The following is a 23558-nucleotide window of genomic DNA, read 5'->3' on the forward strand; positions in this document are numbered from 1 at the left end:
ATTGTGATGCTTACTTTAAAGGCAAAGAAGCTGAAGCACAAAGAGATTTGTTTACTACCCTAGTCACAGAACCATAAGTGGAAGAGCTGGGTGTGAACCCAGGCAGTTTGATTCTAGACCCATGCTTTTAACCAGTACTCTGATGCCTCTGTGTAGTAGATGCTTCATTAGTTAATATTTGTAAATGGATACACATGTGAATGTAATTGCTATGTTTTCAGAGATATATGACCTGTGACATAACTTATATCTGTGCAATAGTAAGCTATGTTGTAATGGAGCTCTTCTATCCCTATGCGTGCTTGGAGAGGAGGAGCAGTACAGGGCCGTGTTTGTGAACACACATTAGATATAAACGCAACTTCTATTTCTGCCATTGATGATCATCACCTCTATGGGCAAGTTACTTACCCTTTTTTTAGTGGCATTTTCCTCAGCTGGAAAATAAGAATTATGCTGCCTACCTCCTACAGAAAACTTAGAATAAAGAGACTACTATAATTAACCATTCCTGAAACACAGTACTTACTCAACAAACATGGGAAGATATTGTTATTACTATTGTCATGAACATTGTTTTTAAAACTTTATAATTGACAACACTACTGCCTATCAGTGGACAAGGAGTTCTTAACCAGTATGAGTGATACTAAGTGATGATGCTGGAGATTTAAGTCTAAAGTCACCAAATTCAGGACAGAGATGTTTGACCCATGAATTTCAGAGGTCTGCAAAACACTCCAGAAACGAATGTAGCTTTTGTCCAATCTCCACATGTTTGTCTGTAGTGTACACTGTGGGGTTTAGGGAGCCTGGGCAGAGGAAGGAACCAGAGGTATCCATGGTCAGTACCAGCCATCTGGTGTGTAGCGGCTTGTAAGTGAGCAGTGGGCTCGAAGGTCGAGTGGACAACTGTATAACAAAGGCTGTTAGGAGATCACGAGGATACTGAATACCTAACAGCTAACAGGAGCTATGATTTATTGTTCTGTGGACACTGAACTTGGCACATAATAAAGACTCATTCATTCATTCAACAATATTTTTGAGCCAGGCGCTCTTATTGGCCCAGGGAATCAATAATAACTAAAACAAAGTCCTGAGTACTCAGGTCCCTTTATACTTTATAAGCATCATCATAATAACACTGTGATGTAGATGTTACCATTGCCATTTGATAGATGAGGGAGCTGAGGCACAGAGAGGTTAAATACCTCACCTGAGGCCTCATAATTATAAAGTAGTGAGCCTAGGATTTGAATCCAGGTCTTTCTCATGCTAAAATCCTTTCTTTAGCTACAATATGATACTGCTTATCAAGCAAATAGCAAACGCTGAGATCATGTATGTATGTGGCAGGGGGGTGTTGGAGGGGTGGGATGTTTGTTGACTCAGGACTATCTAAATAGCTATCATTGTGATATAACAATAAATAATAGTCATCACTGATCTACAGAACATGAGAAACTTTGGTTGTGGCTTCTATTCTTGAGCTCAGACTTTCATTTTACTGCTTCTTGTCAACATCAGTGTATACTTGGTGGCCCTCAACAAAGAGAAGAATGTTTATGCTTAGGTTGATAACCAGGTAGAAGCTCTGAGATCCTGAGGTTCATTTCCAGGATGCCTGCTTAGTAATGCCTGAGTGCCCTCCAGAGCTTGGACAAGGCCAGCAGGCACTATGACCATTGAGATGTTGTCCAAACCTAGGATTAGGTGGTCAAATATCAGTGACTTTGCACAGAGTGAGGTGCTTTGGTCCCTTCAGGGCTGTGGATGGGGGTGGGTAGCACTAGTGGGCTGCCACCGACCCCTTTGTTTAGGTCTCTCACATTAGGTCTCTCACATGCCTGTTTTCCACGGATTGGGAAGGAAGTTTCAGAGGCACCATTTCAAATGCCACAGAAAGGGAGAAGGGGCAGTGCAGAGGGTCACTGCAGTGGGGCATAAAGAACCCAGAAATAATGCTGTGCTCTGAGTCGGGATCTTGGTGGCCTCATCTTGTTTTCAGGGGATGCCATTGCTTCTAGGAAGCACAGCCACCGCTTAGCTTTACAAGTCAGCTCCTTCAGTCTGTCGATTCAGAAGCTGTTCCATTGCCCTCTGATTCCATTGACATAATTCGACGATGCAAGGGTTGTGCAGTCAAGAAGGAAGGACATTGTACTGGGACATCAGGAAAACCAGATTCTGGCCCTGGCTCTGTCCCCACTGGCTGGGAGACCCTGGACAAGTGCCTTTGCTCCTCAGGGCTTTCCTCTTCTCAGCAATGAAGCAAAAGAGGGAGAACTGGATGTTGATGTTTCCTGTGATCCTTTCTGGCTCTAAAGTTGTGAGTTTATCTGATATTTGCAGCCTTATAGTGTCATTTTAATTTCCATGCTCTATATTTAAAACCACATTTTTCTGCCCTGTTAGTGTGCTGCATTCTTTCTATTGCTTCAGAACACATAGTGTTGGTCCTTAATGTCTGATAACTATTCGTTAAATTAACGAATGCATATAGGCGGAAATGTGAATGCATGCAAACACTGTTAACCACTGGTGTCACTTCCAGACTTGGGTTCTTTATGGTTCAGTGTGGGTTGCTAGGAGGATTGAGATAGCCAGTATGGAACATTGCAATGGTGTGGGCACACAGAAATCCATTTCTAACTACTGTTGTTGCTGCTACTATTGTAATTCTATGCCTCATTTTCTATAAATATGGAATAGTATGCATACGGTTTTGTAACTACCTGTTTTCAATAAGGAGACTTTTTTTCATGTCAGTGGTATTCTCTTATTTAATTTTAATGGCTGCATCCTATCAGAGAGTTTCTAGAAGTTTATTTGGCCAATCTCTTATGTATTGTTTGTTCAAGTTTTTCCATATTATAAGCAACGTATCTAAATAGTCTTATTTTTAAAAAACAACATATTGCTTTTGCAACATGAAAAGTATTTTCAATAAGAAATGCTCATCCCATGACACTATCGACTGCCTGCTTAAGCTAAAACAGTAGAGAAGTCTGTATAGGATGATGAGTAACTAAGAGCACACCAGCCTTGGCTTCCTACATGCAAAGAGAGGCAGTGATCGCCATCATTACATTATCATTGAATGAGAGAAAGCAGTTTTCCTAAATTTAAAGCCTTGTCCCTTTCCCCTTTTCAGCAGGAAAAGGATAAATTGTGGGGCCAGGTCATATGGGAAGAGGATCTACCCGGAGATTGGAGGCCTGAGCTTGATGCTCCCCTCTGCTGTCTAACCTCAGGCAAAGAGCTTACCTCTCTGGACTTGGTTTATTTTTCTGTGAATGAGAATGTTAATATTATTATTAATATTACCCACTCTTTCATCACAGGTTTGGAAAATGGAAGCAGGGAAGGTTGTAAGCATAAAATGTAATCGTAGATACAAGATTAATTTGAAGTATGAAAATCAGTGTTGTAGAGAAGTGAGTTATCAAGAATATGGGGTCACTGGCTCTTTGTGTACTGTTCACAATGTGGCCTGGAATGTATCTAGCGTTGACAGTGGTTTTTGAGAAAACCGTTACCTTCCATACCACCACTGTTAAAAGGGAGCAGAAACAGCAATTCAGTCCTCCGCTATTTGCATGCTTTTTATTTTTAATCCTTGCCAGATGTAGACTGGCCATGAGCCCAGAGGGTGAGCAATTTCTGATAGAGGTAGTTTTGTTCTTGTTTCCCTTCTAGACAAAGAATTCTTGAAGGAAAAGGAGAAATTAGAAATGGAGTTAGCAGCAGTGCGGACTGCAAGTGAGGACCATCGGAGACACATTGAGATCCTGGACCAGGCTTTGAGCAATGCCCAGGCCAGGGTCATCAAGCTGGAAGAGGAGGTGAGACCAGGCTGTGGGGATTTGGTGGGGAAGAGGGGAAGCAGAGCCCAGAGGGCTTCCACTTTCTTTTCCTAACCCAACTACCTTAACCAGAGCCAATTCCAAGGAGTTGAGACAGGGGAGGAATATGGGAAACTTCTCAAATAAAAGTGAATAAAAACAGAATCTATGCATTCTAAAGCCAGGCAAAGTCTGAAAAGCACAGGGGAATCCCATCAGCAAAGCACTCACACTCGGTGTGAAGCCCAGCCTACAGCCCATCGGTTGACATGTGTCCTACCAGGCATCATGCATTGCATTTAGTAGTTTCTGATGAAATCAACCCTTTAGCTTAAGCATTATGAGGTAGCCTTTTCCTCAACCTGACTGAGGAATTAAAATGACCATTTCTGAGGTCCAAGCTAAGGAATCCAGGCTATAGATGAAGAAGAAGAAAAGCAGCAGAGGCCTAGCCAGGCAGCCAGGGGCGTGCTGCCCTGCACCTTCCAGCGTCCTGCGGTGGTGGCGGCAGGTGCCTCTGTGTTACACAGGCTTACCTGAGCAGGCTTACTGAGCACTTACAAAAGTGCTTAGCTTGTTGCTGGGCACAGAGGAAACAGTATTGTTACTAACCCAACTGTTGTTGAATTTAAAAAACTGTCTCTTCAGAAAACCTCCCCCGATGCTAAGTAACAGGAATGTTTCATCAAATTTCAAACAGAAGGATAAAGCAGCTGAAGAGGAAGATGATGGAGTAAACGAGGGTCTTGCCCATTGGAAGCCTTTAAAACCCCATAAGTCTTGCATAGAAACTACCATTTTAATACTAGCATAAGGATCCGGGGCGGCAGCCCCCATGGTATCTTCCATGTTGCCACTAAGGAACATATCAAATATGAAAACACTTGCCACAGAAAGTGACCTCAACCCCTTAAAGACAGGAGATCTATTATGCTTAAGGGAGGCTGGGGCTTCTCATTATTGTCATTACTGAAATGACATCTCCATCTCCATGAGTGGAGCTAAGGAAAATGGTGGTTTTTAAAATCTTTTAGTTTAAATGTTTCTATTAAAGTAAGAGTCCGTTGTGAGCTTCTTGAAGACAAGTTATAACAACCAATATGGGTCTTTTTTTATCATTATATTTCTGTGAAATCTTTAGTTGGTTGAATGTAACCTCTCCAGAATGTCTCATAGGTCTACTTCCAGCATCACTCCTTTTTAATTAGGGTTTCCTTTAATGGTCTTCATTCAGTTCAGATACTGAGAGCCTACTGTAATTTACCATGATGGGTAAGAGTGAACTCTAGAGCAGACAGCTGTAAACGAGAGTCCTGGCTGTATGGCCTGTCAGCTGTGTGACCTTAAGCAAGTCATATAACCTTGAAGACTTTTCTCATCTCTAATGAAGATAATAAAGGACTTTACCTCCTCTTCCTGTTATTATTTGGAGGATTAAATGAGATACTACATATAAAGCACAGTGCTTGGCATGGTAGTGTTCCGACAGTGTTGACTGATGTAATTACTGTTATTAATCATCCTCATCAGGATATATGCCTTGCCAGAATTAAGGTTGATACAAAGGTGAAGGAGACAGATTCCTGCCTTCAAACTTCTTGCAATTGCTTAAGGATAATATTTATTCATTTAGCAAATACTTACTGGGTGCCTACTAAATGCTGAGCGCTATTCCAGGCATTGGGTACGCCCTGTTCACTCTGCCCAGCGGGGACCGAAATAGGCAAATCTCTTGGTGCTTATAGTCTAGTGGCTACACATTCAGAGAAGTATATTCAGTGGAAGTTATGGTAAGTGGTGTATGAATCACACACACAAAATATTTTGTCAGATTAGGCTGCAGGAACCTTCACTTAGTAGGTCTTCAGAAGCCAGGGGAATTGAGCAATCAAAATCACAAGGAATGAAAGGGCCAGATAAAAATCGATCCTAAGAACAGATATAAAAATTCTGTAAAGTTGCTGTCTCCTCTTTGAAAGGTGAAAGCATCTCCATTTTATTCTAGTGACTTCAGCTAGGACAGGATATAGGTATAACTCACAGCGGTGCTGCCTGCTGAGTCAGAAAGCTCACCTAGCAGCTAAATCACTAGCGTGTTCCAACTTGCCAGTGTCATCATTGAACTCAAGATTGAATACACCCAGGTGCAGAATGACAGGAAATAGCATCCGGTGTCTTCTCACCCAGGACCAAATCAAGTCGATGCCTAAGCCTGATTTTTGGCACTAGCCAGTTCTCAGAATGCTGTCAGTATGCCCAGGATTTATGAACATGGGCCAAACTCCTAATTGGAAGAAAACAAAGTATGAAAGTGAGAGTTGGAAGTCGTTGGTCATAATTCTAAATCCATACCTGATGTGACATTTCCATAAATTATTTTAACCTTAATTTCCATCTCCTCAGTTATTGTGTTGTTGAATATTCACTATGCACTTCCCATCTCTTCAGGGCTGCCAACTAATCTATAAAGGACTCTGAAATCTTTAGGACAAAGTTACTCCATAGATGTCTATAATACGATTTTTTTTTTATTCACACATACATAAATGGGTACACATATATATATACATACATCCCTAATTTCTCTATTATAAATGTAATTTGTGCTTATTATAGAAAACTCGAAAAAATATAGAAAAGAATAAAGAAGTAATTGCCATTCTGTCATATAGATAAGCATGCTTAATGCTCTAAGTATTTCATTCCTGCCTTTTTTTCATGGCTAGATAGACATCATTATGATAATGTTGTATATAATTTTTGATTCCGGATTTTTCACTTGACATTGTAGAATAAGCATTTCTTCATGATATCCAAAACTCTTTTTTTAATTCTATTTATTTTATGTTATTTTTAATTTTACTTTAAGTTCCAGAATACAAGTGCAGAACATGTAGATTTGTTACATAGGTATATATGTGCCATGGTGGTTTGCTGCACCTATCAACCCATCATCCAGGTTGTAAGCCTCACATGCATTAGCTATTTGTCCTAATCCTCTCCCTCCCCTTACCCCTACCCCTCAACTTGCCCCGGTGTGTTTTGTTACCTCCCTGTGCCTATGTGTTCTCATTGTTCAGCTTCCACTTAACAAGGGAGAACATGTGATGTTTTATTTTCTGTTCCTGTGTTAGTTTGCTGAGAATGATGGCTTCCACCTTCATCCATGTCCCTGCAAAGGACATGATCTCATTCCTTTTTATGGCTGCATAGTATTCCATGGTGTATATGTGCCACATTTTCTTCATCCAGTCTATCATTGATGGGCATTTGGGTTGCTTCCATGTCTTTACTATTGTAAATAGTGCTGCAATAAACATACGTGCAAAAACTCTTTATTTACTTCACTTCCAGTGCCTGAAAATGCAGCAATTATTAAGCAATAAACAAGTATTGAGCTCAAAGCTGCACAAATTACCAAAAGCAGGTACCCCAGTAGGGTCTTCAATTTCATACATCCTAGCCATTGTAGGTATAACTGGCAGCCTATGTGTAAATCTTTTCTGTTCCAGTGCACTTGAAGGGTAGGAGTAGAGAGGTGGGAGGTACCTGCACCTGTAGTTTTGTTTTGTTTTGTTATGTTTTTTTGAGACAGAGTCTCGCTCTGTCGCCCGGGCTGGAGTGCAGTGGCCGGATCTCAGCTCACTGCAAGCTCTGCCTCCCGGGTTTACGCCATTCTCCTGCCTCAGCCTCCCGAGTAGCTGGGACTATAGGCGCCCGCCACCTCGCCCAGCTAGTTTTTTTGTATTTTTTAGTAGAGACAGGGTTTCAGCGTGTTAGCCAGGATGGTCTCGATCTCCTGACCTCGTGATCCGCCCGTCTCAGCCTCCCAAAGTGCTGGGATTACAGGCTTGAGCCACCGCGCCCGGCCAACCTGTAGTTTAAATAGGATTTCCAGGTAATCTGACCCTACCTCCTCCACCCCAGCTTTGAGAATCAGTGGTCTAAATTCTGTGCTTTTTTACTCTTCTCCACTCAGTTACGAGAGAAGCAAGCATATGTTGAGAAAGTCGAGAAGTTGCAGCAGGCCCTGACCCAGCTGCAGTCTGCATGTGAGAAGCGAGAGCAGATGGAGCGGAGACTGCGGACTTGGCTGGAGAGAGAGCTGGACGCGCTGAGAACCCAGCAGGTAAGGAACTGGGCATAGACTGGTGAAAGAATTAGATATGTTCACTCAGCAAATGTATGGAACATCTCCCATGGACCAGATGCTGCACCTTGCTCCCAGGATTCAGAGGGAAACAGGAACTCCCTGTCCTCAGTGAACCCATACAACGACCAGGAGAGAAGGCGAGCAGTCCACTTACTGGAGTGACAGATGTCCTCACAGAGAGAAAGTGGTCACCAGCTTGGGGCTAGGGAGAGGGGAATGCAGCATTAGATGACTTCAGAGAGGAGGACATTTGAGCTGGACATTGAAAGATGAGTTTGTTGGATATTTGAGGGCAAGAACATCATAGGTAGAGGGAGAATATGGTAAAGGACAGGGCCATGAAACAACATGGCAGGTCCAGGGCAGCAGGGTGCAGGCAGCTAGGGGAGAATGCCCAGTGCAGTGGCTGGTGAGGAGACTAAGGCTACTTGTGGAGGGCATTTGGTCAAGCTGAGAGACTGGGCTTTTTTCCTATAGTCAACAGAGTACCAACAACTGGGAGGTTTTTAAGCTGCAGAGAAATATGGTGCAAGAGATCCGGGAGAGAGCCCTCTGATGTCAGAGGACCATCCAGAGGGTGGATGTTAAAGTCACAGAGGCCAGCCTGAAGGTTGTCGGTGCAGCCTAGGGTGTAGTGACAGTGAGAACTCGTGGAGGAGTTGAAGGGAAGAGCCAATAAGAGGTGACATTAGTAGCACATGATGATCAGTGAGTTTTCAGAGGTAAAGGAGAGGAAGGGATGTAGGACCATCCCTAGAAAATAATATTGGCCATAAGCTCCTATTCCTGCTGCCTGTCCTTCTCTGTAACTCAGCTGTGAGTTAGCACAGAATGAAAAGCCCAGCCTGGAGTTCACCTGCACCACAGCAAGCAGGAAGAAGACTGGTCAAAGCTCCTGGCCCCAGACAAGCCTGTCCACCATCACCCAGCATGATGAGCAGAGGCCTTTATGCAGCTAGTGAAGGGTGTGCTCTAAATTGGGATACCAGGGAAATGCAAGGCAGGGCCCCATGGAATTATCTACTGGATAGGGCATAGTGGTTGTGGTTAAAACACTTGAAAACACTTGAGCGCATGCACTCAGGCCAGCTCAGCCCTCTCGCAGGGCAGGCCCGTACAGTTCCCTCTAGGTGTGTGCATTTGGCTGGAGAAGGAGGTGTTAGTGAGATTGCCCAGAAAACTAAGAAACCCACCTCCGCCTCCCACTGTCTTAGCTTGGTGGATAGCTCATAAGAAAAGGCGGGTCTGTCTGTGGACTTCTAATACAGACAAACTGTGCCACATACTTTGGCACAGAGTTACACCCTTCAGCTGTTCTCTGTTGCTCGGTTGCTGAGATCTTCGCTTCCCGAACTGAGGACAGGGGTTCTCCCTGGTTCCAGGTATGGCACTGGCCCACAATAGATACTGATGAATCTTTCTTTGGCTGACCAAATGGGCACATCTTGGTTCTTAGAGCACAAAAAGAATGTTCCTTCCCGGTTAATATGCTGTCCACACCCTACAGTTAGATTACTTCTCCTTGGCTCTTCTGCGTGCTGTGAAACCAGACTTACCTCCGTTATCCTTGTTGTTTATCAAGAAGAAACATAATGTTAGAATTATTGAAAAGTATCTTAATTGCCACAGAGGATAGTTGGCTGTATGCACACTCAGACCCATGCACGCTCACCCACACGGTTTCCTCAGGCAGGCAAAAACAACATTCCTGCTGTGCATGAAGGCTGCTGACAGGCTGAGGAGCACCAGTGGGGGACAGAAATTTCAGAATTGAAGCTCTCTTGGGAAATTACTCTGCTTTCATTTTGAATGTGTGTTCGGGAGCTGATGGCAGACCCCCAGCTGTGTATGGCTGACATGAGACCAAAGAGGAGGAGACAGTCTCTAAACAGAACTGTGATGCTCAGCATCTCTTTAAAAATAACATTACAGTTTGTTGTTGTTGTTGTTGTTGTTGTTTTAATGAGAGCATTAATCTGCCTCCTATGATATGAAATACATTCAGGGATTATTTCCCTGTTGCTCTTGATACTCATTAAAAAGATAAGTAGAGGTTGAGTATCCCTAATCTGAATTGCTTGGGACCTGAAGTGTTTTGGGTTTTGTATTTTCAGGTTCGGGATGCTCAGCCTTCTTACTTTTTTTCCTGTAATGCTTCTTTATTTTCTGATTTTCGCAGTAAGCATACATGATCTTATAACCGAAAAAAGGTTAAAACGTTGTTACAAAAAAATCAACTGGAAACATCTTGAGGTTTTTACTAGTTCCATGTGGCAGATACTGTAAAAAGGGCAAAGTGTGTCTAAACTCATTTTGAGGGACTGTGGGCTGGTCTGGGGGGCAGCTCTGCTGTCACCAGGGATGACTCGGAGTCTACTTGAGAACATGGGGTCATGTGAGGAACTCAGCCTGTCCGGGAAAAGGGATCCAGGGCCTCTCTGATCCCCTCCTCCTCACTCACCCTCACGCAACTCATGAACGTGCCTGCCAGTTCTTGGGCAGCAGCCTCAGGCAACCTCGAGAAAGACTTCCGCCATCCACGCCACACCCTGTTCCTTCATCCCTGTGTCCAAGGCAGTTATCTGACAGCTTTAGAAAGCATGCTGGGGTCCCACTGTCACAAAGCTCCTGGTCATCTCCACCCTCAACAGAACAATAGACCAACCACATGGACTCACCACTTCCCATTGGGCATGATTCTGAAGAGACTTTTGAAAGTGCGGCTTAGAGTTCTTGTTGATTCAACAGCCCAGACAAGGGCTCTGCCCTTTGACTTATGCCGGGACACAGCTGAACCGGTCTACTTGGCCCCCTCTAACAACACAGAGCCCTCGAGTCAGCTCCAATTATTTCTTCTGGACCTTTCCAGAAGGGCTGGTACACTGAGGATGAGCAGAGAGGCATGGAATCGTGTGTTGATTCCGAGCATGGGCCCCAGGGTTAAACCAGCCACAGTTGAATCCTGCCTCCCACCAGAAAAGTAGCCTAGAGTAAGTCATCTTTCTGAACCTTAACTTCCTTATCTATAAAGTGAGGCAAATAAATTATACTTACCTCACACTTGTAACTACAAATAAAATCTGAACAAAGTGCTTATTGGAATGCCTTGCACTTAGCAATTGATTAAAAGCAAATCACTCTCACTGCTGTTTTTTCATTGCCATCATTACCTTCAGAGTCATTTGAAGTTTTAGGGCATTCGTTGGTACCCTCTCCCAAATTCCGCCATTACCCCAGATTTTCCAGCCTCATTGAGAACAAAGTCAACAGAAGTGTGGCTTACTGAAGGGGGATGGAGAGAGAAAGATAGGTTGGGACAATAGGACTAGCAGAAAGAAAAGCTCTTAATCAACAGTTCCTGTTTTATAAGCAGTTGCCCCTCTACCATGGGAGGTCAAATAGTGCTTCAGCATCATTAGAAACTGGGAGGGAAGTGAAAGAGAAAAAAGATAAAAGAGAGAGGGGAATTTACATTTTTAAGAACTCACAATTTTATCTCTTTTACAAAGAGCTCAAATTAATTTTCACATCTTACTTCCACAGTAGTCCTATGAGAAAGAAGAGAGAAGGTTCTTGAAGAATGTTCTTTAAAAGGGAAATGAGGCACAGGGAAGTTAAAGGGACCAGCCCAAGGTCATGTAGCTAACGAGGACATTCTTCCCACGTGAACACATTGAGGGCGAAGACTTAATCTGTAGTGTTCACTGTTGCATCCCTGGCGCATGGTACATGCTCAGTCAATACTTGCCATCTAGCTGACTGAATGGGCGGCAGAAGCTGGCCCACCTGACCATCAATCTGTTTTTCTCGGTAGCACATTTACCCATTAGACCATGCTAGCTCTGTACCCTTGAATGTTGACATTCATGCATTTATGTAAATAACTCTTAATGACATGAATTAGGGGGGGCTATGGAGAGTTGTCATGATCTCATGTGAGGTTAAGAGGATTCTGCAAAAATAAGCCAGCTGAGATGGTAACAGAAGGGATTTAGATAGAAACTGACAAGCATAGATGGCAGCTTAGTGAGGCCATGGGAGATTTTTCTTGGAAAGTTTCTAAAAATAAGGGAGTGTCTCATCTCACTGGACTGGTTCATTTGTTCTCCTGCCTGAGGCTAGGTGCCTAGCCAGATGGAGTCAGTGCCCTTCCTGCACAGGTCAGGTGAGGATAGGTGTGCCCTTCTGCTGTGTTCCTACTTAAAATGTTGGTCACTGGCAAGATACCACTTCCTAGAGTAATTTATATTTGTAGCTTTAAAAAAAATCAAATAAAAACAAAATTTGGTTTACAAAAAATCCATAGACCCATTTCTTTTTTCCTCTCTGATACGATTAGATTCCATCAGTACAGCTCGACTGCCCAGCTGTTGCTCTGGGTAATTCCCCAGTCGTTTTCTTAATCTAGGGGATTATGTGGCTCTGGGTAAAGCATTCACATGCCTCTCATCTTGCACCCAGCTCTGCGTTTAAAATTTGCAATCACTGGAAAACATGAGGGGAATGTGTACCCCAGGATATAGACTAGCTGGGATGAAATCATTCTCCCTGGAGTACTAGGGAGCCTGGTCCGCACTCTGACTGGGCCCCTAACCCTGAGACCCCGAGATGACCTCTCTCTGCTGCTGCTCTGAAGGCAGCACTTTCTCAGAACGCCAACTTCTTCTGTGTCATGCTCTTTAGAGGAAATAGCGTACCTAATTAAAGGAAAAAGATTCTGAAGTATGAACATCCTCAGTTTGTAAGCAATCCAGAAAATGGCTTTATTTTCTCTTATTGACACAGATGAAAAGAAAAGACTGAAAAATGAGCTTGCCTTATGCTAGAGGTCTTCTGCTTTCATATGCATTATCTAGTTTGATTCTCATTCTCAGGCCTCTGAGTGGGGCAGGTATGAATACCTCCTTTCCCAGCATTGCAGTTAGGCAGCATGCAAGTTAGGGCATCTCTCACTTCCTTTGCCTTCCATTTCCCCCGCCAGCCTCAGGGGAAACAAACAGCTGGAATCACTCTGTGGAATTCTGGAGAAAGTACCCTAGACCAGGAGGCCAAGACTTAATTCCTATTCTTGCTTTTGGTGTAATTAACTGCATGCCATTTGACAAGCCACTTCTTGTCATGCAGAGGCCTTGACCTGCAGAGATAGACCCAGGTTTGAATCCTGACCCTACTACTGATTAGCTGAGGGACATTGCATCATTAATGTAATCCCTCAGAAACTTCATTTCTCATTTGTAAAACTGGGATAATATTGTCTGTTTTGCAGAGCACCATGAGAATTAACTACAATAGAGGAATTTGGAGGTGAAGTAGCATGGTGTGTGAATTGCTGCAGGATCTGGGGAACTTCATCTGTTCTGTATGGGCAGTTGTGTAGACAGCATTGATGTGGTTTTGAGCATCAAGATGTTTTTTTCTACTCCTTCAGAAACATGGAAATGGCCAGCCAGCCAACGTGCCGGAATACAATGCCCCAGCCCTCCTAGAACTTGTGCGGGAGAAGGAGGAACGGATCCTGGCCCTGGAGGCCGACATGACGAAGTGGGAGCAGAAGTACCTGGAGGAGAGCACCATCCGACACTTTGCTATGAATGCTGCGGCCACCGCAGCAGCTGAGAGGTGAGACCAGTGGAACTCTGGTGGTCGTAAAAGCAATCAAAGCAAAACAAACAGGCTATCCAGAGAGGTCCAAGACCCATCCTAGGGAGTGAGGTCAGCTAAAAATTATTTTTAAGTGGTTATAGTGCTAGTTGGAGAGCAAAGTGGTATAACATTTCTAGAGGGTAATTTGGCAATATATATTTTCCCTTTGAGTCCACAATTCTAGTTCTAGACATTTATCTTTTAAAAATCATATAAGTGCCTGAAGATGGATGTCTAAAGAGTTAATCTCAGTGTTGTTGAAAATATCAATACATTTAACACAGCCTAGATTTCAACAAGAGGAGGTTCATTTAATAATTTAAAGTACATCACACAGTGGAATACTGTGCAATCACCAAGAATGATGTTGTGAAAGTATATTTAAGGCACTTTTTAATGCTGGATTTATATCATGGGCCAAACTAGAAGAATAGATAATCCTCATAGCAGCCCTGAGAGCAGGTATATTATTATCATCTTTATTTTACAAGCAAAGAAAATGAGGCTTAGAGAGGTACAGTGGTTGACTCCTAATCACACTGGTAGTGGGTGGTGGGCCGTGTGTCAAATGGAGATCTGCCTGGCTTGAAAACTGATTTTATATAGTTTGAAATTCTTTTCTGCTACTGTCAGTTTTTACCTCAGTTGCCTTACTTCTTTTTGTAGGTGCACAACTTATTCTGTCTTTATAAACCAGCTCAAAGTGTGCAGTAATTCACAAAAAAAGCTCCTAAATGTTCTGTTAAAACATACTGTTGTCAGAGTGAGCAAGGCACTCTTCGCCTTTGGCCACTGGATCTCAGCTGCATGCATAGTCGCTGCACACACGTGGGTGGCTGTGCAGGGGACCAATCCAGCCCCTCACTGCCTCCCAGCCAGTTTGCTTTCTGCCCATAAGTTATATTGGGCATTTAACTTAAAGTTGTTTGGAATTCATCAAAATTTAGGGTCATTTATGTGGAAAGGATCCTCAAATTTCAAAGGAGCATCCAGAAAATGGGACTTCTTAATAAATAAGGGCTATGGTGCTATTTGGATGACAGGACGTGAACCGAGAAAGGAGTAAAAGCCACATTGCCTTGGGATGGATTACTATATTTTTAATGACTACGAGAAGGCCTGTTGGGGTGGAGAGGGGATACTCTTGAAGTTAATCACTGGCTGTCAGGCTCATTACTGAAGTAGGGGAGAATCCCCAGTAGTGTGCTCAGATGTTAGCTCCAGGAATTGGAGAAAGCAGTGCCACCATTCGGGCGTTAGTGTCTGCAGTGGGCGCCGCAGCACACTTGCACCGAGAAAGACCTACAGACCCATGTGGAAAATGCCCGTTTGGGAATCATTTTTCTGTGCTTCCACGTTGTTTATGTGTGTCTACACTTTGATGGGAAGCAACCCGCAGTATCTATGAGAGTGAGACTTTGGGAGTAGGGATAGACACTTGAGACGGTGCGGTGAAGCTCCGGGGTACTGAGTTGAGAGCTGGAGGGAAGTTGCAGCCTCCAGTTCAGCCCTTGCAGTATATGGATGGGCACAGGGAAGCCTTTTGAAACATTGGCTGATTTTTACATAACTGAAATGTTTTTTTTTTTTTTTCAGCTTTTTGTTTTCTAAGCTAATAACTCAATCTCCTCTCTCATTCCGAGGAAGAGAACAGGTCATCACAAAGTCACAAAGGGACCTGGCCTTCTTAGACATGTGTGGTCTGGTGCACTGCTATGCGCGGTTGCCCTGGGAGTTTCCTTCCTCCCTGTGATTGTAATGGAAAGAACGCTGCACAGGGAGGCAGGACATCTGCGCTCAGGGCTTCTCCCTCCCTTCCTGACTGTGCGTGTGTGATCCAGGACAAGCCCTTCTGAGTGTCACTTACATCACATGTGAAATATCAATGATGAGAGCAGGCAACCTGACCACATTGCTCTGGCTGAGAACACTGAAGCCCCAGTAGCAGTGTCAATGTGTGACCTTGGAGAAATGACACAGGGGCTTCCACGTGTCATTGTTGTTTCATCTGTGGGTTTATTGCGTTAGATGTCTGTTTGGGATCCTGGGCCCTGAGAGTATGAATGGGACTAGAAAGTAAAAATCAGGAGTAGGGTAATGAATGGGTCCAAAGCATAAACCCTGTAGTGGGCAGAGGAGGGAGGGTGGGGGGCGAGTAGAAACCACAGACCCAATCACAATCACCCGCTCACAGGATTCTAGGCCCAGCCTTATTCTTATCCTTTGTGCAAGGGGAAATTACTCTTACCCCAGAGAGCAGGAGTTCTGTGGGATTTACCCAGTCCCACTGTTCCCCTTCTCTGCCTTATTTGAAGCCTTGGATGGGTAGAGGGAGCCCCTTTCCATCCCCATCACCCCGCCTTCTTTGCTTTTATACATATTTATTAAGCATCTAATAATTCTGTGAGCAACTACCCTCCCCATTTCAGACTGCCCCTTCTGGGTGGGGGAATAGGTTCAGAGAACCAATCAGATAGTTAGCCCCAATCTTAATGTTCTTTTCAAAGAACACCTCTGTCATTTCAGTGTTGCTTTTTTCCTTTCAGTAAGAGAAAAAAGGAAAATGAAGCGTTTTTGAGAAAAGTACACATTTTGAGCTCTTATTGACTAGGTGCAGGTGCTAAATGGCCACAGACAAATTGGTAAAAATGACTATTTCCAGCCATTAGTTTTGTGACTTTTCAACTACAGATGCATACTTTATATTTGTAAGCAATGATTTTTAAACAAAGAAAATAACTTATGTACACCAACTGGTTTTCCCATCTTTACGCCTCTTGATGCTGTTGGTCAGAATTTTTAGAGAGTCAGCTTATCTTGTATGTGTGCAGAAGGTTTTGAAAATTTTTTAAAATTTCAAAGCAATGTAATATTTCTTTCAGAGTTTTATATGTTTACTGTCTAAAGTTGTTTTTATCTAATTGTGTTTGCTATCCTTACTTGGCAATGTAAACATGAATTTTTAGATTCGTTTCCAGCTCCATGTAGAGTCTCCAAAAGTAAATTTGTTGAAAATGTTTCTAGCCACTAATTTCTATATTGATGATTTTGTGCACCATAGTGTGAATTTATAATTTTACAAATATGTTTAAAGCATTTTGTTTGCTTTCTACATCACTTGGCCTTTAGTGTATTTTCAATGACACTTTGCACTTTTCTGAGCCACATTCTCACATATGCCCTCTGGTTTGTTTTTATCTTTACTCATCTTTGCTGAGACCTTATTCTTAAAGACATACGAAACTTGCAGGAGTATAGAGTGATGGTTAGGGGCATGGACTTTGGAGTCATAAATACCTGAGTTAGAATCAATTTTCACTATTCACTAACTGAGTATTCTTGGCAATGTCACCTAACCCTGGTTTCTTCATCTAGAAATTGAGGATAATAATACTTCGTGCACAAGTTGGGAGAACTAAATGAGAGACCATGTGTACCATGCCCTACCCAGTCCCTGTGTGAAGCTGATAGCTGTCATTAAAGGGGCCTCAATTTTTCTGTTTGGGGCTATTCTGTTAAAAAAAAAAAAAAAAAAAGCTTTAAAGTTTTCAGGCCGGTCACGGTGGCTCACATCTGTAATCCCAGCACTCTGGTAAGCCAAGGCAGTTGAATCACCTGAGGTCAGGAGTTTGAGACCAGCCTGACCAACATGGTGAAACCCCGTCTCTACTAAAAATACAAAATTAGCCAGATGTGGTGATGCATGTCTGTAATCCCAGCTACTTGGATGACTGAGACAGGAGAATCGCTTGAACTCAGGAGGCGGAGGTTGCAGTGAGCTGAGATCGTGCCACTGCACTCTAGTCTGGGCAACAAGAATAAAACTCCACCTCAAAAAAAAAAAAAAAAAAAGTTTTTCAGTATGATTGTACATTGGAACATGAAGTTAAAAAGATGTGAAATACTTGGCTACATTATGTCTTACTAATTAGGTACTCATGTAGTCAGAGCCATTATTGTGCCTTTCATCTTGAGATATATCACTTAGATGACGCAGTGATCTTATTTTTACTAATCATTGTTAGTTAGCAGCAATTGTCAAAACCAGTGGCAGGAATAGTTATCTGTGACTGGTTGTTTATAGTCAGACAGATGCTTGCAGTGAAACTGCTTCTTAATTTACTTGTGTCTGCCCTTGCCCTCACTGCACCCACCTCACCTGAACTTGTCAAGGACAGTGTCTGCCTTCATCTTTCTGCCCTGGGCCCTGGGATGCCTATTACCTTGTCCTGACCTGCATCCCAGGCAGGGCCCATAAAACAAGAAGTGAGACAGAATACAACATGAACGAAGACCTCAGCTTGGAGCCTCACTCTCTGAGAGGACCAGTCTCAGTTTTAAGTATTTACTGAGCCCCCATTTTACTGTAAAATACTGAAGTAGGCATTCTATGCTATATGGGCGATAAACAGAAATAAAACCTAAACTCTGATGGGAAAGGTGAGGCATAGGACAAGCATGAAAAAGTACAACCATGGAAATACCAACAAATATAATAATAATAATAATAATAATAATAGAGTCTATATGTTAGTAGATTAAATCTCTAGGTGCCCGTTTTACATATTCATAACATGCCATGTAGTTAAATACATAATGTAGTCACAGGGCAGAGGGGACTTGATTTTTGAATTTTTTTTGTTTTCCTTAGATACTGCTTAATTCTATCTAGTTTAGGAAGAGAATTGGACAGAATTCAGGAGAGGAAAAGTGGGTGAAAGAATTTGTGGAGTTTTAGCACAGCACCCTGTGGTCACCTCTCCACAAGCATTTACACCTTTCTCTGTATGGGCATCAGATGAGATTGATAACTGAGCTGAGGAAATTGGGAGGGAAGGCCTTCATGGGCCAGTGGGAGATGCAGAGCTGATCTCTGTTCCAGCATGAACACCAGCCTCTCCGTTCTGTGTCTGTTTGCATTGAGACAAAGCAAGAAGGTTTCCCATGATCAAACACATATCCTTGTGTTGCCAGGGACACCACAATCATCAACCACTCACGGAATGGCAGCTACGGAGAGAGCTCTCTGGAGGCCCACATCTGGCAAGAGGAGGAGGAGGTGGTGCAGGCCAACAGAAGGTGTCAGGACATGGAATACACGTAAGGGACGGCTATGTGTGGCACGTGGGACCTGCCAGCCCATGTTTGCATTCACACTCCAGGCCTTCCAGAACAGATTGCTTCTCTGTCATGTGCTGAAAGGCTGTGAACATGAGGTCTCCAAAAACTCTCCTCCCCCCTGCCGTGCCATGGAGAGAAGGAAAAGGTTCCAACCTAAGCACGTGGTTCCACTCAGCAATGGGTCTGGTGCCAGAGTTGTCTGGGGGAAATTGCATGTCACCTGCAGGTTTTAAGATGCAGGCTGAGTCTAGTGACAGAAGAATTTAGATGTCTGTGTTATTTCTTGGTGTCTGTGACATTATGAGCTGAAAAGGGGAAACATTATATTCCAAAGGTTCAGAGTTTTTGAGCCAGAATTTATATATTCCAGTCCAAAATAAAGAACATATTTAGCTAATGCACTCTTCTGATGGGCTATACAAAATTTCCAGCAGACTTTTTGACATAATAAAATTAGCCTGTCCCACTTCACTACCTGAGGGCTTGTGGAACCCTGGGAGCCCTAGGCCTCTTATTTTGCAGATGTGAAAATAGGGCTGAGTAGTTGAGCCATTGATAGACAGGCTCAGTGAGTTACTATCAAAGTTGTGAAAATAACTCAGCATTCTTCCAGAAAAATCGTCTTCTACCAGAGGACCTGTTCATCTTGGTTCTTTTTTCTTAGAAAATAGAGAAATTGACTTTAGTTGAAAGCTCACCCTGTTTGAGGCTTTAGAGTTTTTATGCTTCCCTATCCCCTACCTGCCCCCAGCCCCCGCCGCCAATGCTAGACCCTCTAAATATGGTCCCCAGCCCACTTCGGTCCAGGAATGTGGCCAGTCATTCTAACCGTACCTCCCTGAAGTCCCGGTCTCCCAAGGTGCCAGAGAAGGGTGTACTCTTTTGACCTATGACCAAAGACCTGTCTTAACAATTTGGAGATTACCAACATTTGAAGACTCGTACTGTGCTTCATCCTCTATCCCTAAATTACAATTAAAGTCCTTGGGACAGCCTGAGATAAATGTTTCAAGTTTTTCTAGCCAAGTAGCTTTTTATGAAGACTGTTTTGTTTTGTTTTACAGTATTAAAAATCTCCATGCCAAAATCATAGAGAAAGATGCTATGATTAAGGTCCTGCAGCAGCGATCTCGTAAAGATGCTGGGAAGACAGACTCCTCCAGCCTACGTCCTGCCCGCTCCGTTCCATCCATAGCAGCAGCTACTGGGACACACTCTCGCCAGACCTCTCTTACCAGCAGCCAGCTGGCCGAGGAAAAGAAGGAAGAGAAGACCTGGAAGGGGAGCATAGGTGGGCCCCACACCTCTGTCAGGCCATGATTGGAAAAGCAAGATCAGACAGCTTCTCTGCCACTCATGGGACATGGAAATGTCCCTGAATAGTTCCTGGTCTCAGTTTACTCATCTGTGAAGTGGGGAGGGAAATCAATCATACTTCAGTTATAGAAATTCAGTGAGATATGTGGAAGCACTGTGTACATTCTAAAGACTGCACCACTGGAGTAGCTCTTAGCCATGGGTTGACTCAGATCATAATTATCTATTGTTATAAGTTGAGGTGACCCTTGTAACACAAAAGGCTGTCATGGAAAAGCCTAGAGACATCACACCTCTGAACTTGGCTGTGCTCTAGACCAGTTGTATGACGGCTCCACCTCTGCTTCCATGTCTAGAAAGGGAGGACATTGTCTGCCTGCTTTACCCCATGGGGCATGGGAGGGAAGAATGGGATAATGGGGAGAGGACATTGGAAGAAGTGCTGTCTCGCATAAGGTGGGGGTGATAAGTTTTTGCTGTATTGTTGCATGGGCAGAATTTTGAGGAACATTCTCTAAGTGTGGTCTTAGCCAGGAGTAGGTTTCCTGGGGGCAGGTGGGCTTGTTGGCTGGCTGGGTTAGCCAAGCTGGAGGGGAAGCAGGCGGCGTGCCCACACACAGGTCCTCCATACCCTTTCCCTGCACTCTGGCCTCTCCAGGGGTCTGGCCCTTCTTTGATGCATTTCCCCACATCAGATCATGTTTTCGTTTCTCTGTGCAGCTGAGAGCCAGTTGTCCTTAGCATAGGACCCCAGAGGAGATGGGCTGCTCTGGGCCAGAGGGGATAAGAGCTTCTATATGAACCCGAGAGAGTTGGGGGGATCAAAGGCTCCCAGCCAGAATCTCTGTTTGAAGTTCCTCCACTGGTAGCTTCAGCAGCCCCTGCCCCCAAAGGAAATACGCTTCAAAGAAGACGTGTGTACGGCAGCTGAGATCATCAAAGACTGTCCCAAGGACATTGAGCTCCCAGCCCAGCAAGAGAGCCAGGAGGCAATGCTGAGACAGGCCTGGTCAAGGAGTTTGAAAATTTGCTCAGCTCTGGTAGAAACCTCCCTGGGAGTCCCCTGTTTGTGACATGCAGCCAGGCAGGCATCTCTGGTGTCTGTGCCTGTATCCCCTAGGACGTGGCATGTCTAAACCAGGCCTGGGAGCCGGAGGACTTGTCTAAAGGAAGAGCTGCTGTGTTTCCTGCATTGATATTCCTCCTCGTTGTTGTCATTGGTGTCCACATGTCACAAACACAGGGAGGGACTCTCCCAGGGGCTGAGGCAGGTTCATAAGTGACTGTGCAGTTCCCCACATGTTGTCACCATTGCTTGCCTGATGGGCTCTGGAAGGAGGTGGAGGTGACAGCATATACCTTCCCAATTGCCCAGGGGCTCCCAGGAGCTATAGCTGGCTAGTGACTTACTCAACCTGTCACTCCCTACGAGGACATCCTGCAGACTCTGGAGTTTCCACAGGCTGGGCGATGAAGTGGAAAGAACGTAGGTTGAACTCCAAGTCAGGCACAGCTGGGTTTGAGTCCCATTTCTGCTGCTTCTTAGCTGTGAGATGTTAGTTTTTCTGAGCTTCCATTTCCTTCTCTGTAAGACAGGATAAGGCCTGCCTCGCAGGAAGGACGTGCAGTATGAAGTGAGGTGATGTGGAAAGACAGGTGAAGGCCTTTGCTGCTCAGCATGGTCTGTGGGCCAGTGGCACCATCACCATCGGGGAGCTTCTTAGAAATACAGAATCCCAGGCCCTGCCTGCTGGATCAGGTCTTGCTTTTAACGATATAGCCAAGTCATTGGTATGCACATTGCATTTTGAAAAGCACTGCTCTCGACAAACTGAACTGCCCTGAGTTCTGAATGGGCACCCTTAAAACAGCCCTGGCGAGGAGACTTGATGAATTGCTGGCTATCTAACCAGATAAGAGGACAAATACTTGATTGTGCTTACCACATTTTCTATAGGCTAGCGTTCTAGGGTGCTGGCACTTTCCTTCTGGTGTGCTGTATTTAAAAATAAAAAGTTATCCTCCCGCCCAGCTTTCCAGGAAGGCTCTGAGGAAAATGGACACCTGTGCACACCACGCCTCCCATTTCCATAGCCAGCGTCTCCTCTTCCCCACCCTAGCCTCACTCCTCTTGGGGAAGGGGGTAAGGAGAGGGCTAAGTGGCCTTTCCTAGGAGGCTGGCTGGCTGGCTTTCTGCTTCTGGGAGGCTACAGTTCCACTGCAGAAATGTGCAGGTAGCATGTTTATCTTTGAACCCAAGCCTGTAGGGGAGCATCCATCCATTACGAGGAGTAGGGTGGAATTGTGAACTATTCAGAAGAGCAGCAAGCCAATGGGAACATGTCTAGGACCGGGGAAGCTTTTCTTAAGCACACTGCCATGCTTCAGGCCAGCCCTTCTGGGCCACGTTGGGGACAGCAAGCATGGTCTCTACAAAGCCTTGCAGGAACCTCCCTATCCCTCCTGCTGGCAATTAGGCACTTCTCTGTTCGTCCATACCACCCTGTGATTAATTGTATCCTACAGTTTATATATTAAATTATAATCAGTTTACTTGACAACTACTTCTCCACTCCAAAAAAAAAAAAAAAAACCTACAATTTTTTAGGAAGGGGACTAGGTCTTTCATTTTTTATTCTCTCAGTGTTTGGTGTATTCTCAGTATTCTCTCTCTGTTCCCACCACATTTCATAGGAGATGAGGTTAGGAGATGGCAACTAACTCTCTTAAAAGTAAAATGCCTTTTATCAGGCTTGTAATAAGTGTTTATTAAATGCTTGGGGAATGAATCAATGAATGAATGAATGAAGCAGTCATCAGTCAACAAGGAACAGACCTCCAAGACTAGATTTTTAAAAAAAAAAAAAAAAGGAAAAAAAAGAATGTCGTTGAAAAATCTGTTCTCTGCCCTCAGGATTGCTGCTGGGGAAGGAGCACCATGAACACGCGTCTGCCCCACTGCTGCCACCCCCACCCAGCTCAGCACTGTCCTCCACAGCCTCCACGACGGCAGCCAGCAGTGCCCACGCCAAGACGGGCAGCAAGGACAGCAGCACACAGACCGACAAGAGTGCCGAGCTCTTCTGGCCCAGCATGGCCTCCCTCCCCAGCCGCGGCCGGCTGAGCACGACCCCTGCTCACAGCCCTGTCCTGAAACACCCAGCGGCCAAAGGGACCGCAGAGAAACTGGGTATGTGGGCTACCCCACCTTGATGCCCCTGAAAACTGTGGAACTGTCTGGCCTAAGAGAATCTTTTGTTGAGCTAGAGAGGAAGCAGGAGCACCCATTAGCTCTTACTCTGTGGGGATGTTTATGAGTGTGGCTCTCCTAATGCACTTAGGATATGTATGTGTGCCCTTTCTTATTATGGGAATAAATATGCATATAGACACATCTAGTTTATTACTATTTGAAACGAGTGCAGAGCTTGAGACTGCCCTGGCAGTGCATGCTTTTTAACTAACCCTTCCCCGGA

General features: G+C 44.3%; 1 protein-coding gene across 8 annotated transcripts in view; it reads left to right on the top strand.

The window, feature by feature from the left end:
• The window catches only part of LOC105484332 (angiomotin like 1), a 172596-nt gene that overhangs the window by 143766 nt on the left and 5272 nt on the right, over positions 1-23558 (top strand). For all 8 annotated transcript variants that reach the window (XM_071075475.1, XM_071075477.1, XM_071075478.1 and 5 more), the window contains 6 exons: positions 3703-3848; positions 7828-7977; positions 13430-13620; positions 18619-18744; positions 19830-20056; positions 22997-23272. In XM_071075475.1, coding sequence (XP_070931576.1) covers positions 3703-3848; positions 7828-7977; positions 13430-13620; positions 18619-18744; positions 19830-20056; positions 22997-23272 — 1116 coding nt within the window. The remainder of the gene's footprint in view (positions 1-3702; positions 3849-7827; positions 7978-13429; positions 13621-18618; positions 18745-19829; positions 20057-22996; positions 23273-23558) is intronic.

Source organism: Macaca nemestrina, chromosome 12, assembly GCF_043159975.1.
Source record: "Macaca nemestrina isolate mMacNem1 chromosome 12, mMacNem.hap1, whole genome shotgun sequence".
NCBI lineage: Eukaryota > Metazoa > Chordata > Mammalia > Primates > Cercopithecidae > Macaca > Macaca nemestrina.